The 18,305-nt window shown below is 43.6% G+C and overlaps 1 protein-coding gene across 4 annotated transcripts in view; it reads left to right on the top strand.

The window, feature by feature from the left end:
* TTC14 (tetratricopeptide repeat domain 14) overlaps nucleotides 1-18,305 on the top strand; it is a 252,101-nt gene that overhangs the window by 165,224 nt on the left and 68,572 nt on the right. For all 4 annotated transcript variants that reach the window (XM_069618672.1, XM_069618671.1, XM_069618670.1 and 1 more), the window contains one exon: nucleotides 16,719-16,836. In XM_069618672.1, coding sequence (XP_069474773.1) covers nucleotides 16,719-16,836 — 118 coding nt within the window. The remainder of the gene's footprint in view (nucleotides 1-16,718; nucleotides 16,837-18,305) is intronic.

Below are 18,305 nucleotides of genomic sequence, written 5' to 3'. Positions count from 1 at the left end.
TCTCCCTGTTAAAGGAAAGAAAATTGAACTAATTGTAAGATTGTTAGAAAATCAAAGTCTGGGTAGTAGCCTGTCGCACCTACTACTCCAGGAGATGTGGAAAATGATGAGGATGATAATGATTCAGAGTATAACTCTAATATTGTTGAAGAGTTAGAGGAGTCTCATGAAGAGAGCCCCTCTTTATCTCAACACACTCTTAAGCCTCAACCTTTCGCCACAGGGACCCTACCAGGTCCAGTACTGAGTCCAGAATGTGTCTCTCTTGAAAAAATTAGACTCTAGTTAGAGTTCAAAAGACTACAGATCCAAAACAAGCATCGTGATCTCAAACTAAGGGAATTGGAATTACAACATGTTCTTGAAATGAAGCCATTGTCTCTTGAAGATGTTCCTTTCCCAGAGTCTTCTAGGTTTTCCAGTCCTAAGAGACCTTGTATGACTAAGGAAGCTGTGAGTATGTATGAGGTGAAACTTGATATGTTGGATTGGTTGGGTGCTTTTGACTATAACTATGGGATTCAGGGGTTTACAGGGGATCATTTGATTCCTTGCCTTGTGTCTAGGCTCCCCCAGCTTGCAACTGATGCTGTAATGGAGGTGGGGGGACTTGAAAGATTGGAGTATGAAAATGTGAAGTTAGATTTGGGAAAACACCTTCCCAGTACCTTAAGAGGTTTAGGGCCCTCAAAAAGACTGATGGTACCCCTTGGGCTACCTGGGTGTGTAAATATTTGAAAAACTTAGATGGTTGGGTTAAGGGTTACAGAGAGTGAACTCTTTTTGAAGCAATGCAAAATCTGTTTTTGTTGGAATCTATTTTTGATGCCTGCTCTCCTGAGCTGAGACAGCATTTGGCTGACTCTAAAGAGATTGATCTCAAGAAGCTAGCAAAGGCTGCTGACTTATGGGTTGCCAACAGGTTTACTCACAAGGATTCTGGAGCCACTCATAAAAAGGATGAGGGGAAACAGCACAAGAAAGATGACAGAGAATTCTAAAACGTCCAATCCAAAAGAGGGCCACAAACATAAGAATGGTAAGCCATATGGGAAACCAGGACAGTCTAGTGAAACCTCTGGTGCCAAACCAGAGGGAGGTCAGCAGAAGCCACCATTTGTCAAACCATTTGGAAAATATTATGCTTGTGGGTCAACTGACCATGTGAAAGGGGATCCAGGATGCAATGGTAAACCTTCAGGGGTCCACACTGCCTCCTTAACCCTCATCCCTGAGGGAGAAGTACATATGGCTGAAGACCCCATTGGAGTTTCTGCAGTGTTTCTTTAGTGTCCCTGTGTCTGTGGGAAGAGCATAATATAGATGTGTACAGTTCTATTCAAGATAACACAAAAGAATACTACAAGGACAGTGTACTTGTAAATCGCCAGGAGACCCATGCCATTAGAGACACTGGGGCAGGCATCACAGTGGTAGATGAACACTTCTTCAAACCTGAGGATGTTGCTAAGGCACCAAAGGGTACCACTAAGCTTGCTGGAGGCCCTACCCAGATGGTTCCAATACTACCAGCTCTCATCCAGTGCAACAACATGACTGTAAGAGTACCTGTTAGTGTACAAAGTGAGGTGCCTGGGAGAGTCCTGCTGGGGAATGACTTAACAACTCTTGGAGTTGTATCAAGCACCCCCAGGCCTCCCAGTAAAAGGAAGGGGGAAACAGACGAGGAAGGCCAGAGGGCTCACTTTAAATGACTCTCAATGGGTTGTACCCAGTCCACAGGGGAAGCCAACTTCCATTTCCAAGAAGGAGACAAAGGGAAAACCCAAGGTCTCCGGAAACAAGAAAGATGGCACTCCTGTGCATCTAACAAGGACATCCCTGAGAGGACAGTCCAAGGTCACACCTGTGACTACTCCACCTGCTGAGGCTGAGTGTGAGAACCAACCAGGAGAGGTTGAGTCAGCTGTTGAAGATTCAGAACTGGAAGAATACCTTCCCCCTGTTTGAGATCTGGATCCTAAAGACCATCCTGAGCTGCAGTCTTTACTGGCAGAAGGTGGCCCGGTAGGGCAGACTTCAGCAGAGGTCAAAGAGTGTCCTACTCTTGAAGGACTTCGCCAACAGGCCGCTTCGCAGCTGGACTGGCAAGAGCCAAGGAAGGACAGGTTATACTGGCAGGATGATCTTCTCTACAGTGAACCTACTGAGTCTACCCCAGGAGACTACAGGAGACTTGTAGTGCCCTAGGAGGTGAGAGCTCAGTTCCTACAGTTAGCCCATGAGATTCCTTTAGCTGGTCACTTACGTTTTAAGAAGGCCAAGGAAAGGATTTCTCTATACTTCTACTGGCCTAAGTTGGGGTCTGATGTAGATAAATTCTGTAGGAGCTGTCACACTTGTCAGACATCTGGCAAGAGTCGAGCCAAGAATGTGGCACTCTTGGTGCCCCTCCCAGTAGTGGGAGTTCCTTTTGAGAGGGTAGGAATCGACATTGTTGGTCCCTTAGACCCTCCCATATCTTCAGGCAAATGATTTTATATTGGCTGTGGTAGACCATGCTAAAAGGTATCCTGAAGCTATACCTATGAGGACTGTTACTGCTCAGGCAGTTGCTAAGGCCCTACTCAGTATTTTTATCAGAGTAGGTTTTCCTAAGGACGTTATCTCTGACAGGGGATCTAATTTTATGTCCCACTACATGTAGGCCATGTGGAAAAACTGTGGAGTGTCCTACAAGTTCTCAACTGCCTACCATCCCCAGACGAATGGGTTGGTAGAGAGGTTTAATAGAACTATGAAGAGCATGATAGGTGCTTTAGAAGAACCCCTTAGAAGAAAGTGGGACCTTCTACTGACATGCCTTCTCTTTGCTTATAGAGAAGTCCCTCAGGAGGGGGTTGGATTCAGTCCCTTTGAGCTTCTCTGTGGTCATCCAGTTAGAGGTCTATTGGCCCTTGTTAGGCAAAGTTTGTATGCTGTTCCCTTGGGGACTACTACACACAACTAGGACTACAGGTGTAAGCAAAACCAACCTTTGGTATAAGTCTGTACTACACCGTTTTGGTAGCGTTGCTGAGCAGGCAGGCTTATCTCAAGAGGGAATGTGAGCTGTAATGATGTTACACAGAGATCTACAATCACAAGTATTCAAATAGACTCTTATACTCAAAGTTTCTTGGTAAAACACTTATTAATTTATTTCACAGTCAGTTATAAAACATTCACTAAAAGGAGGCAATCTATATCACACAAAAATAAACTTCAGTACTCCATACTATCAGTTTCTGAGGCATTTAAACTATTTTGAAGGAGGAGCAAAAAGGCATAAGTTAATAAAAAAAAGAGTACAAGTATCCTTAAGCAGTGCAAATAGTTTGAGTTCACCAGAGGAGTCCATTCGATGCAATAGGTTAGGCCAAAGTCAATGGGCTAAAGTCTTGTATTGGATAAAACGGTTCTGGTTGTTAAACGGAAAAAAGTCTTTGCCATAGTTTTCAGAAGTAGTTTGTAAAAGAAAGATTCATATGTTAAGTCACAAGCTGTCTAGGCCTGCAAGTTGCCTCTGGCGCCCGAGTGTCTGGGGTGGGCAGGAAGTGAGGGAGCTGCCTGAAACTGTACAATGAATGTCTTAGTTTACAATGAAGAAAAAGATGCAGCTGAAGACTTCTGTTCCTGGCAGTTCCTGCAGATCTCGCTGTTCTGTGCCTAAGTCGTGGGACTCCTGCACTAGGACTGGTCCAAAAGCTGTCAATCTCGCAAAGCTTCAATTTCGGTGGATGTGAGTAAAGCGCACAAACTGGTGTCCCTCTCCCTGATCCTACGTTTTCCTGCAGCAACTCTGAGGAAATTCAACCAGCTACGAGATGGGAGCCCAGGTGGCTTACTTGTGAGTTGATTGGTCCCACCAACTCAAAGGGAGAAGTCGTCCTTGCAGGGGCTTCTCTGTCGATTTGAACTTGGCGATTCGGACCTGCAGCAGGGCTTCACTGGGCAAACCAACGGTCCAGGTGTTGCAACAGCCGTCCTCTTCAAGCTCTTCTTCGGTTCCTTCGTTCCAGTGGTCGGCTCTGCCTTCCAAGCCAAGAGACTTGCCTTTTATTCAGTGTTCTCCCATTCATTCCAGCCTAGCTGTCACTCACCCAGCACGGTGGCTGTCCTTGCCGGACAGTCAGCCAGCCAATACCCACAGTGCATTTGGATCTGCTAGGAGACTAAGCACAGGGAGTTTCGGACACCTCCCTCACTTCCTGCCCACCCCAGACACTCTGGCGACAGAGGCGTTCTTCAGTCCTGAAGGCGAATGAACAAAGAGACCAAATCTGGTTTGGCACGCAGAGCAAAACTCTAGAAGGACCTTTCCACAAAGAAATGGCGAGAAAAGAAGACCGGGACTGGTTTTCACAGAGGGGGCTTGGACGAAGTACTCAAAATCTGGCAAAGTTGCTGGGGGTCTCTAAGGTGAAGCGAATTAACACATTTATGAGAATTCTCCCTAACACTTGTCTCCCCCAGACTAAGGGACAGGAGGATTTAATCCACCCCTGGATGAATCTCCTTACTCCAGTCGGTTATACATTCTGGAGAGACCATCAGCATTTTGGTGATTACACCCTGACTTGTGTTCAATGGTAAAATCAAACCCATGTATGCTGATTGACCATCTTAAAAATTTGGGATTTTCCCCCTTCATCTTCATTAACCATCTGAAGGGTTTGTGGTCTGTCTGAGTCACAAAAGTAGATCCAGGCAAGTATGGTCTAAACTTCAGGGACCACACAATGGCAAACACTCGAGTTCTATGGTTGCCCAACTTGGCTCTGCTTCCTGCTGATGAAACAGATTGGGTGTTCTCTACCTTTCTCATCTAGCTGACTCAGAACTGCACCTATACCTGTATTGGAAGCATCTGTCTGCACAGTGAAGGTTTGGCTAAAGTCAGGAGCTCTTTAGACTGGAGCTTGACAAAGGGCTTTTCTTAAGTCCTTCAAATGCTTTTATGCCCCCCTCCCACCTGACCTTTTTGGGAAATTTGGGTGAGGAGATCATGTTTAAGGGAAAAGCTATGGTCCCATAGTTCTCTATGAAGTTCCTATAATAACCAGTGAGACCTAAACAGGCTCTCACTTGGGGTTGAGTAGCAGGGGTGGCCCATTCCTTTACAGTTTGTACTTTGCTAGGCAATGGCCTTATTTCACCTCCTCCTACCTCATGTCCAAAGTAGACCACTTCGCTCTGACTAGTTTGACATGTACTTGCCTTTATGGTCAGGTGGGCCTGCTCAAGAGCCTGCAATACATATCCTAGGTGGTCAACATGTTCTTTTCAAGTAGGGCTGAACACTGCAATCCAAGTATGCCATGCAGAGGTCTTCCATCCCATTCAGAACTTGATTCACCATCCTTTGGAACGTAGCAGCATTTTTTTTATCCAAAAGACATAAGGGTAAACTGGTAGAGGCCTGCTGGCGTCGAAAATGCAGTTTTCTCCTTGGCATGGTCTGTCAGAGCTATTTGCCAATAACCTGATGTTAGGTCAAATGTACTGAGGTAGTTGCTGAAGCAAGCTTATCCACCAGTTCATCTGTCCTAGGTAAAGGATGGGCATCAGTCTTGGTGACTGCATTGGGGGCTCCATAGTCCACACAGAATCTCAACTCCTAGGATCCTGCCTTTGGCACTAGTACAACTGGACTAGACCATGGACTTGTAGATGGCTCCATTACCCCAAGAGCAAGCATCTTGTTGACCTCTTCCTTTTATGTGGGCTCTTACATGGTCTGACATCCTGTAACCTTTGCTTTTAACAGGTAAACAGTCACCAGTGAGAATCTCATGGTGGCACCAAGGGGTCAAGCCTGGTGATAGTGAAAAAAGAGGGGCAAACTGATTTAACAGAGCTTTGCACTCCACGTGTTGTTCCAGTGTCAGAGTAGAAGAGAGATTAACTCCTATCTTCCCATCTAAATGTTGTCCCATGAGTAGGGCAGGTAGAGGTTCACTCTCCTCCTGAGCAGAGGCTAGAAGCAAAGCTCCCAGTTCTGGTCTAGAGACCCTGGGGGCCTCCTTAGGATTGCCTAAATCCACCAAATAATTGACCTCTCCAGTTTCCCCACAACCTTGAAGGGCCTAATCCATTTGTCCTGTAAGGCCCTCTGCCTTGTAGGTACTATAACTAGAACTAGCTGGTCTTGAGTAAACTCAACCATGTTGGCCTTCTGGTCATGCCAATGCTTCACCAGAGCCTGACCTGCTTTCAAGTTATCAGAAGCTTCTGTCATCATGTGTGTCATTCTCCTTCAGAGACCTAACACATAGTCAGTGACTCTTCAGTGACTCTCACGTTTGGGGGCAGGAACACTCTCCAACCCCTCCTTAATTAGGGCCAATGAACCTCTAACTGGATTACCATAGAGGACCTCAAAGGGACTAAATCCAACTCCCTCCTGAGGGACTTCACATTCTTGGCTCCACTCTTGCCAGATGTCTGACAAGTGTGACAGCTTCTACAGAATGTATCTGCATCAGCCCCCAACTTAGGCCAGTAGAAATAAAGAGAAATCCTTTCCTTGGTCTTCTTAAAGCTTAAGTGACCAGCCAAAGGAATCTCATGGGCTAACTGTAGAAACTGGTGTCTTATCTCCTGAGGCACTACAAGTCTTCTGTAGTCCCCTGGGATAGACTCAGTAGGTTCACTGTATAAGAGGCCATCCTCCCAGTTTATTTATTTGGTAATGCGCACCAAACCCTTGGGTAGCTGGGCGCAAACAGGACAAGTATACTTAAAGCTTAGTTACAACCAATGCAGTTGGTACAGGCATACAATGATAACTTGCTATCACTTGCAGGTTACATTGAGGGCGTGGTGATAGTTACATATACATAATAGTCATGTGGGCAGAGATAGGGAGGTAGATATCTGGAGCAGTGGTAGGGAGGCGAGGCGATTGTTAGCAGTCGTTAGTATGTAACCAGTTCAGTATGTTTCGTCTGAATTTAGGATAAGGTTGTTCAGTTCTAATGTCTATAGGTAGCGCATTCCATGATATAGCTACTTTGACCGGGAAGCTAGAGCCACCAGCTCTGGCTAGCTTGAATCTTGGAATCTCTAGGAGATGGGCATTGGTAGATCTAGTTGGTTGTGTAGAGGTTCTCCTGATTATTCTTTCTGAAGGATATGGTGGTGCTATATTGTTCAGGCACTTAGATGTGAGTGAAGCTGTTTTGAGCAGCATTCTGTCCTTTGTATTTAACCAATGGGCATTTCTTCTGAATTTGGTAATGTGCTCTCTATTGGGGATATTTAGGGCGGCTCTTAGGGCATTGTTTTGCAGCCTTTGGATTTGATCAGTGATGTATTTGTTAGCACCTGAGTACAATGCATTACAATAATCCAGTTGAGACATTATAAGTCCGTTAGCCATGGTGATGCAGTTGGTTTCAGATAGAAGGGTTCTGCAGGCCCGGATAAGCTTACAGGTGTAGGCGGTGGAGGATGCTAGTGCGTTGACTTGTTTCTTAAAGGTTAGCGTGGAATCAAGGTAGAAGCCTAACGTTTTCACTACAGGTATCACCTTGATAGAATTGCAGTCAATATTGAATGAGGCATAACTAGGGCTAAGATTTTTTTTAGGTTCATCTCAGAGCCTAGGATCAGTATCTGTTTTATCATCATTCAGGCAGAGGCCATGGGATGCCATCCATGCCTGAATGAGGAGGTATATCCTGTTTACCAGAGTTGAATCCTCGAGAAAGTTGCCCGAAAGGGGAATGAGGATATGGGTGTCCTCTGCATAATTTGTGTAGGTGACACCCAGTCTGACCAACTTGTCGATTAGAGGCTTAGTAAAAATGTTATACATAGTAGGTGAGATGCAGGATCCCTGTGGTATGCCGCATGACGTTTGTATAGGGTCAGCGGATGCTGAGGGGCATAAGACTTTCATTGTGCGATTTGCTAGGAAGGACTGGACCTATACTATGGCATCCCTTGAGAAATGGGCAGCCGACCTGAGGTGATTGCATAAGACTGCGTGATCCACCAGATCGAAGGCTGCCAATAGGTCAAGGGGGAGTAGCATAGCTGTCTTGCCATTATCCTTCAACTCGTCGATTTGGGTCTTAAGGTCTATTAGGGCTGTTTCCGTTCCATGTAGAGGGCAGAAGCCAGATTGACGTGAGCCTAATAGGTGGTTGACTTCAAGGTAATCCTGGATTTGAAAGTATGCTACTCTATCGATTATTTTTAGTATGAAGAGGACAGTAGTGATGGGTCTGTAATTGGTCGGGATAGAGGGATCCAATGTTTGTTTTTTTAGTAGTAGGAGAACCCAAGATTCTTTGAGGTTATTGGGCACTAAGTTAGTCTTGAAGGGGGCATTGATAAGCTTCAAGATGAAGGGGGCTAGGTCTCTAGCTGCATCCTTTATAATTTGCGGCGGGCAACTGTCTCCCTTGCAATTTTATGGTTTTAGGGAGAGAATGATTTTCTCAGTTTCACAATAGAGATTTTAGTAAATCTAAAGGGTTTAGTGGTTCTGTCCGGAATGGATTGGTCGGTGGGTTGCTGCTCGGATAGGAGCAGTGAGGCCTTTTTGATGGCTATTTTTGATTGGAGGGAGGCGATTTTATTGGACAAAGCATTTTGTATGTCGGTTGCTTGTCTTTGGGGGCATTGTCAACGGGAGGGATAGGTGCTCCCATTTCCCGAAGGATGGTAAATAATTCCCTAGTGTTAAATTTAGCCTTTGAGGTTCTATTTATTATCTTTATTGTTTTGGTTTTTATAAACCTTTACAAAATTATTCATGAAATTCTTTTTACAAAACTTTTTTCAAAATACACAAATTAAACCAATACAAACAAACTAATCGTACTCATTACAATCCTATAAAAACTAAAGTATATACCTTAAGATAATAATTCACTTTGTTAAAACAATCAACCTTTCTTAAAATTACCAAACATTAAAAGACCATATTACATCACATTAAAACACGTAAAACTTCATCATTATAACAGTACTTATAAAAGGTAATTCATAACATATCTCATATAATCCTTCAGTTCGTTTCACGTATTTCAGTAATTCACGTTACATCACATATTATCCTCAAGAATTCATTAACTCGTATTTTCATTATCGTTGAGTTGGCATGAAGCATCTTGTACCAAATATTTTCTCTATTTACATTTGATGCATCATTAACAAACTTTGAGAAATATTCAATCCTTTGCTTCATCAGTCTTGGACAAATCAATAACAGATGTATAGTGATTCCTTTGTATCAGGTATATTGCAATGTCTGCAAGTTTTATAAACCATCTCATTTTTAGCACGAATGCTTTGTATCTCATAGGTATTCAAAACGTTAAACCGGAATCTCATTGTTGAATTACGAAAGGATCTCGATGGATATTTCACTAAGTATTTCTCTGGTACTGCGTACCATTTCCAAAAGGAGATTAACTGTGTATATAAAGATGAATTTAGAACCAACACATTGTTCTCGAGCCAGTCATATGCTTTTATCAATTCATTTACTTTCTGTGGGTTTACTATTAGGGTCTCATTTGTAAGTCCGAGATCCAATAATTTCTTATCGCATAACTTTTTTAGATCTTTCATAAAAACTCCATCTAGGTCGTTTCCCAGAGTTTGATACAATGAATTTGAGGTTCTATCATTAAAGGTGTTCTTTTTTTGTGATGATTATTTATTTCTTGTGGAGCTTAGAGTGGTCAGTTAACTTGGCTTTATTCTCATCGGTAGTAGATTGGCACCATGTGGATTGAAGCTTTCTTTTTTGGAGCCTTAGTTCTTTGAGGTGGGGTGTAAACCAGGCATTGAGGTGTGCTTTTTGTCTACCTTTGCAAAGTTTATTAGGAGCAATAATGTCCAATGCCTTGGTCATGGAATTGTTGAAGGCCTACACTAATATGTTAGTGTCTGCATCACAGTCGAGGTTGTTGATAGAGGGCAAGAGATGTGAGATTAATTTTTCGGCTGTAATATCCTTTTTGCTTCTAGTGGGGAGTGATGGGTCCATGACGATTGTTTTAGGGCTAAGGAGATCTAGTGTGGCGGAGAAGGAGATTAGATAATGGTCTGTCCATGATTGCGGGGCCATGTTCGTGATGGCAGTGTTGCAATTCAGATCGGCCACCCAATCGAGAGTCCTTCCTTTGTTATGGGTAGAGGTAAGTACTTTTTGTGTGAGCCCATGATCCATCAGTATGGCTGCTACTGATTGGGTGGGTTTATCATCAGGGTCATTGAAGCCCCGGTTAAAGTCCCCCATCAGAAAGGTCTGAGAGGAGTCCTTTGTGTGGTTAGCTAGAAGGCTGGTTAAATCCTCCTTGAATGTTCCCAGTGGACCTAGAGGTCTATATATCATGTGGATAGTTGGGGTGCGGTTACTTGATAAGGGAAGTTTGGCTGTAAGTATCTCGCATGATTGCCTTGACAATGGAATGGACAGTCTAGTGGCTAGGTAAGTTTTGGAGAGGATAGCTAGACCACCGCCTCTGGCATTATGTCTGTCAACCCTAAGTATGTGGTAGCCATCGGGTATGGCTAGCATAAGGGTGGGGCCTGCTGCCTCGTGAAGGCAGGACTCGGTTATTGCAAGCAGGTCAAGGTGCCAAATTAGTTAGGTTGTCTGCGATTTCTGTGGCATGTGCCACAAGTGATCTAGCATTGATAAGTGGGCCAGATAAGGTGATAGTGCTATTAGGTTTGATGGTAGGTGGACATTTAATGCTAAGGGTGTGATGATTCCTAGGAGTTTTTGGTGTGGGGGCATGAGCAAAGTTAAGGTTTTGCATGTCCTCCTGCCCTGGCCTAGTCGAAGGTACACTGGCATGGGTAGAGTTTTGGGCGGGCTTAGAGTATATTTTAGGTTTGTATATGCGTGGCAGTCTTGCTCTAAGTCTCATGTTTCTGTCCTTGGGTGTGCATGATGAGATGATGATAGTGGCCATGGTCACATAGAGGCCAAATAGGAGTAGGTGTGGCTGGTTCCTTTGAATTTCGCTCATATTCATGGGGTAGTCTAGGTCACCGTTATTGCAAAGGAAACTGCTCAATTTATCGCGGACAGTCTAGTTCCAAATATCACTGGTTAGGCTAAAATCATGTGTCAAAGGGTGGGCTAACTGCAAATGTCACAGGTTAGGCTAAATTCAAATGTCACAGATTATATAACCTGTGCTTCCCTGGCTCTTGCCCGTCCAGCTGGGAAGCTGCCTGTTGGCAAACTCCTTCAAGAGTAGGACATTCTCTTTGACCTCTGCTGTAGTCTGCCCTACATGGGCCACCTTCTGCCAGTAAAGACTGCAGCTCAGGATGGTCTTTAGGATCCAGATCTCGTACAGGGGTAAGGTCTTCTTCCAGCTCTGAATCTTCAGCATCTGATTCAACCTCTCCTGGTTGTTTCTCACACTCAGCCTCAGCTGGTGGAGTAGTCACAGGTGTGACTTTGGACAGTGCTCTCGGGGATGTCCTTGTTTGACGAACAATAGTGCTATCTTGTTTCCGGAGACCTTGGGTTTCCCCTTTGTCTCCTTTTTCCTGGAAATAGAAGGTGGCATTTCCTGTGGACTGGGTGTTATAGGTTCTCCTGTAACAACCTCTTGGGTCATTTAGGGTGATCGCTCTGGCCTTCCTTGTCTGCTCCTGTTTCCTTTTACTGGGAGGCCTGGGGGTGCTTGATACAACTGCAAGAGTTTTTATGTCATTCCCCAGCAGGACTCCCAGGCAACTCACTTTGTACACTAACAGGTATTCTTACAGTCATATTGTTGCACTGGATGAGAGCTGGTAGTCTTGGAAGCATTTGGACAGGGCCTCCAGCAAGCTTAGTGGGGCCTTTGGGTGCCTTACCAACATCCCCGGGTTTAAAAAAAGGTTTCATCCACCACTGTAATGCTGGCCTCAGTGGGTCTAATAGCAGGCGTCTCCTGATCATTTACAAGTACACTGTCCTTGTAATATTCTTTTGTGAAATATGGTATCGAATTATAGACATCTAAATTCTGCTGTTCCTACAGACCCAGGGACACTAAAAAAACACTGACAGAGACTCCAATGGGGTCTTCAGCCAATGGTTGAAGGTTTCCACTTGCCATTTGTACTTCCTCCTCTGGGGAGAATGCTAAGAAGGCAGTGTGGCCCCCTGAAGGTTTACCCTTGCATCTGTTATCGCCTTTCACATGGTCAGTTGACCCACAAGCATAACATTTTCCAAATGTTTTGACAAATGGGGCTTCTGCTGACCTCCCTCTGGTTTGGCACCAGAGGTATCACTAGACTGATTTGGTTTCCCTTGTGGCTTACCCTTTTTCTATTTGGGGCCCTCTTTTGGATTATCTTTCTTTTGCTGCTTCCCTTCATCCTTTTTCTGAGTTTCCCCAGAATCCTTGTGACTAGCCCTGTTGGCAACCCACAAGTCAGCAGCTTTTGCTAGCTTCTTGGGATCAAGCTCTTTAGAGTCAGCCAAGTGCTGTTTCAGTTCAGGAGAACAGGCATCAAAAATAGATTTCAACATAATATCAAGCTTCACCTCCTACATACTCACAGCTTCCTTAGGCACGCAAGGTCTCTTAGGACTGGAAGACCTAGAAGACTCTGGGATAGAAACATTTCAAGAGGCGATTACTTCATTTCAAGAGCATGTTGCATTTCCATTTCTCTTAGTCTGAGTTCTTGATGTTTGCATTTGTAGCCTTTTGAACTCTAACTCAAGTCTCATCTTTTCAAGAGAGACAAACTCTGGACTCCGTATTGGACCTGGTAGGGTCCCTTTGGCTAAAGGTTGAGGCCTAAGAGCTTGTTGAGTAAAGAGGGGCTCTCTTCCTGAGACTCCCAACTCTTCTCACTCTTCAACAATATTAGAGTTAGAGACTGAATCATTATCATCCTCGTCAACATTTTGCACATTTTCTGAAATAGCAGGTGTGACAGGCCTACTACTCGGGTTTTAATGATTCCACAATCTTTCAAATAATTTTTCTTTCCTTTAACAGGGAGATTCCTGACCTTACACATTTCCTTCAGTTGCTCTACTGTTAAAATGACCAGGGCTTCCTGTCTGAAGTTATCCATATCTGGCATGTTAAAATTGCTTTTCTAGTGATGCTTAGCCTTGTGAAGGTTACTTATTGTAACAACTCTACAATTTATCCTCACTGCATGCCACCAGTGTTAGGCAAAGTTTGTATGCAGTACCCTTTGGGACAACTACACAAAACTAGGACTACAGGTATAAGCAAACCAACCTTTGGTATAAGCCTGTACTACAGTTTTGGTAGCGGGGCTGAGCAGCCAGGCTTATCTCAAGAGGGGAATGTGAGCAGTAATGAAGTAACACAGAAGTCTACAATCACAAGTGTTCAAATAAACTCTTACACTCAATGTTTCTTTTATAAATGCATATTAATTTATCTGTCAGTTATAAAACATTCATAAGGAGGCAATATAATCGCACACAAATATGCTTCAATACTATTTCAGAATACTTTTCAAGAGGAGTAAAAGGCAAAAATTATTAGAACATGAAAGGTTACAATTATTCTTAGACAGTGCAAATTGAGTTCACCATAAGAGTCAATTCTATAGGCCAGGCAAAGGTCAATGGGCTAAAGTCTTGGATAGGATAAAGCAGTTCTGGTAAGTAAACGGTAAAGTCTCTGCAAAAATTCTCTGTAGTTTGTAAAAAGAAGAAATATATATTGGGTCACAAGCTGATTAGGCCTGCGAGTTGCAAAAGTTTAGAGCACTTTCACCGCGAGAGGCAAGTACTCTCTTATTTCACAGTACCTTACAATGAAGAAAAAGATGCAGCTGAAGACTTCTGTTCCTGGCAGTTCCTGCAGATCTCGCTGTTCCTGTGCCTCAGTCGTGGGGACATGAGGGAGGACGTCGGGGGACTCCTGCACTGGGACTGGTCTAAAAAGCTTGCAATCTGGCAAAACTTCAATTTCGGTGGATGTGAGTAAAGCACACAAACTGGTGTCCCTCTCCCTGGTCCTACGGTTTCCTGCAGCAACTCTGAGGAAATTGAACCAGCTCTGAGATGGGTGTCAGGTGGCTTACTTGTGAGTTGATTGGTCCCACCAACTCAAAGGGAGAAGTCGTCCTTACAGGGGCTTCTCTGTCGATGTGAACTTGGCGATTCAGCCCTGCAGCAGGGCTTCACCGGACAAACCAACGGTCCAGGAGTTGCAGCAACCGTCCTCTTCAAGCTCTTCTTCGGATCCTTCATTCTAGTGGTCGACTCTGCCTTCCAAGCCAAGAGACTCGCCTTTTATTCAGTTCTCTCCCATTCATTCCAGCCTAACTGTCACTCGCCCAGCAGGGTTGCTGTCCTTGCCGGACAGTCAGCCAGCCAATCAACACAGAGTGTATTTGGGTCTCCTAAAAGACCAAGCACAGGGAGTTTCGGGCACCTCCCTCGCTTCCTGCCCACCCCAGACACTCTGGCGCCAGAGGCAGTCTTCAGTCCTGAAGCCCAGTCCTGTGCTTTTGTATACTGTGTGTCACCATACAAAAGTAGATGCCTATGGAGTTTGTCAGACTCCAAAAACAAAAGAAACAAGAGTCCAAATCAGATCAAAAACACTTGAGAGAGTGAGGAAAAAGGTCTCACTCACTCAGGATAAAAATCAAAAGTCCTAAAGTCAGCAAAAGAGCTGGGGGTCTCTAAGGTTGAAGGGAATTAGCACAGAAATAAGATTTCTCCCTAACGGAAATCACGGGAGGCATTCTTTTCAAGATGGCGTCTGAGCCCCCTCTGTAAAAACAGGCCCTGGTCTCCTTGTTTCACCATTTCTTTGTGGAAAAGTCCATCTAGAGTTTTTCTCTGCACGCCAAACCAGGTTTGATCTCTTTGTTCATTCGCCTTTGGCGGGCTTCAGGTCCAGTAGTTTATCCCAGGGAAGGTATTTAAACCTTGGGAAAGCCTGAAAAGGTTTCCCTGTGCCACTGCACTGAGGGTGCTGTGTGACACAAATGGAAAAGATAATGGCTACGGAGTTGGTTAGACTCCATAACCAAAGAAAACACGAGTAAAACACATTTCAAAATACATGAGAGAGTGGGAAAAAGGGCCACTCTCTCTCCAGGTAAAAAAAAATAAAGTCCTCCAATATCCAGCAAAGTTGCTGGGGGTCTTTAAGGTGAAGGGAATTAGCACATTTATGAGAATTCTCCCTAACATCACACTTAGATGGAATCGTGATCACTAGCCTGCCTCACATCCAGATAGGAAATTGAAGATTAGCAAGTGCCAAACTCAGATGAAATAGTGAATGATGGCGAGCATCACAACCAGACATAATTGCAAGGACAGCAATGCCAATTAACCAATCCACTAACAATTTCACCCCTCTGCATACACCTCTCAAACTTTAACCAAAAACAACCACAAGCCTAAAACCCCACAATCCGCACAACCTTCACTAAACTGCAACAACAAAACAATCACACATAGACTCGTACAACAGCACACAATGAAAACCTACCGTAAAACACCCACAAGCCCAGCCAACGGACCCACCAGGCAGAGACTGCCAACAGCACATCACTGCTCTCTTGCACTTTTCTAGCTTATTCCCACTAACTCATCCCCCACCCCGCCGCGACCCCCCTTCAATTTATTTCAGAGCGCCAGGGGACCACTCCGGTGGTGATAGTGTGCGGTACAAATATCATTTAACGTTAACACATCCACTGCCACCAACCATAATTGTATGCTCGTCACTGTAACAGAAATATTACTTGAGCACTGAGAAAGGGGATACAGGGTAACCCCTCAGCACTTCACATAGCATGGTATGTGCCGATTTCACAAAATGGAAAGATAAGAAGGATAAAAGGTATCGGTTGCCCTTAAGGAAAATCAAAGAATCTAAAAATGAGAGCCCCTTGGGCTCCAGCAGCACTGCCCAAAGGATGCTGTGTGCTGCAAAAATGAAACACAGATGCCTTTAAAATGTATGGAGGAAAGCAAGACTGAATGAGGAGAAAGTCTCCCCTCATTCAGGTGAATAAAGAGTCCAGCAAAAAGTGCTGAGGGGGTGGAGGTGGAGGTGGGGGCTTGGGCGGCAGTCTCACAGGTAAAAGAAATTTGGCCTAAAAATGAAAAATCTCCCTAACAGTGCACTTCGACGTTGAGGTATTCTAGCTCATGTTACTGCACCCCCCTTCATTCACAAATGACAAGTTAACTTTTTGGGTAGCTAGTAGCTTCCGAATTTGTGTGCCCTGGATAAAAATATATAGCCAGATATGTGTTTATTTCTCACCTGTGTAGTTTATTCACCTTGATGCGAGTGTTTAATGAAGTATATTTTTATAGTAATTACCTGTGTGGACAGTCCATTTATTCTGTATTGTTAACTGTACTGCACACGCATCCTCACTGTCTGGATTCTAAGGCTAACTGCTCAGTCAATCTACCAGGTTTTGAGTGTGACTTGAACTTGTATCATAAATGTGTCTCATTAACTTTTGTGCTTGATGGTGATGTGGGGAGCAACAGCAGAAACCCCCATCTGCTGCCACTTCCAGTATCTTGTTATTCATGCCCCACATTTGGTAAAGTAATATATGTTCCGGAGATGTTTGCAACAATTACTCTTAATGTCTGGGCACCATTTTTCATGTTTATTGAATGTGAACAAATTTAAGGTAACTAAAGACACACTGTACATGGTAAATTTAATTGCATAAACAGTCACTCTCCTTGTGAAATGTAGGTTAGAAGAAGAAGATAAGTTATTAAATGCCGAGAGCTACTACAAGAAAGCTTTGACTATAGACGAGAATTTCCATGAAGCAGAAGATGCATTGCTCAAGTTGCGCCAGAACATGCAGGTGATTCTTTACTTTCTCTTAATCATTGTAATGCGTCAAAATCAAATAACAGTAGCACAAATCTGTCCAGCGAAGAGATTTCAGTGTATGAAAAGATGTATATGCATCCAATGATGTGCTTTAATAAAAAAGTGTGTTCTTAGTCTAATTCCTGTAACTATAGTACATGGACATGGCAATGCTGTGTCTTTCACAGTTTACAGACACTTTCATGTTCCCCCTTAAGGTAAATGCAATGTGGCTTGATCTGTCCAATAAAACATTTTCTCTATGATCTTCCACCTCATTCACACATAGTGTTTCATGGTGTTTATTTAGGCTGCTTAAGCATATGTTGATTTAAAGAGCAACTGAGACTTGCACAGTGAAATAGTATTTACACTAATCTGTTGCACACTGCTTTCAAGTACTTTTCCTGATTAGCAAGGTCATCCATAATAACTTCCCGGTATACAGAATGTGGACCCATGTTTAGGGGTTTGTATAATGTTCTAATATCACTTGGCCAATCTGTACCTGATAGTTTGTTAATGATGATCTGAGACTACAGGTGCTGGAAAACGTAGGTTTCGTCAAGCCGCATTTCAGCTAATAACTTAACAAAAGAACAGACTCTAGTTACTTTGTTGCAGAATTATGCAGAACTTGAAATGGCCCTCAAGTGCTCGACTCGACTAGTCAAATGGGCTTCAATTTGGGAATTTTAGCCTTGCAAACTTCATTATTTTAGCAAAAGGGCAAACTATTTTAGCAAAGGGCAAACTCCACAGCCAATTCCACTCAATGTGCTCTGATGCAGCAGGCTCCCCTCTGACTTCAAAAATGTCAACACGTCAACTTTGAAGTTACTCTTTTGAAAGAAAGTTTACAATATCTCTGACTTAGTCTGGTGAATCAGCAACTGTGTTACCCTTTAGGTAATCGCTACATGTCTTTTTTGTGTGTCTTTCATCGTTCCCATATTGCAGGTGTAGCCATTGTAACAAATAACACAAATCCAGTATATAAAAAAGAAACCGCATGATCTAAAATCTTTAGGACAAATATAAAACAATGAACTTAAGTCATAAGTAGTTAATAAATATCCATTATAGTGATTTTTTTGAAGCGTCTGACAATCGGAAGAAGGTTTAGAATTTAAACACTAGACCCCCACTTCCATCCATTTGGCTATATGTTTCCTTTTGCATTCGCTGGCCCTTAGTAAATAAATATGGTACCGCTGATCACTGTACCACTTGGATGACTGTAACCTGATGTATGCTCTTCTGACCATTCTCACGTCGAGCTAGCCAGATTTACTATCAAGGACTAGTGGGCCAAAATAAAATAAAACTGAAGGATTTCTAGTGATAGAGGGGCGTTAATAGTGGTGGGTTGTCTGAATTTGCCTTCTGTGAAATTAATGCCTTAAATTGTGAACAGCCTAGCCTTAAACACAGATCTAGACGGGTCTCTCTGTTTTGGGG

The sequence above is a fragment of the Ambystoma mexicanum genome, chromosome 10 (genome assembly GCF_040938575.1).
Source record: "Ambystoma mexicanum isolate Mex_15411 chromosome 10, UKY_AmexF1_1, whole genome shotgun sequence".
NCBI classification, from domain to species: Eukaryota; Metazoa; Chordata; class Amphibia; order Caudata; family Ambystomatidae; genus Ambystoma; species Ambystoma mexicanum.
Note: the sequence above shows the minus strand (reverse complement) of the source record. Positions and strands in the feature narration are given on the sequence as shown.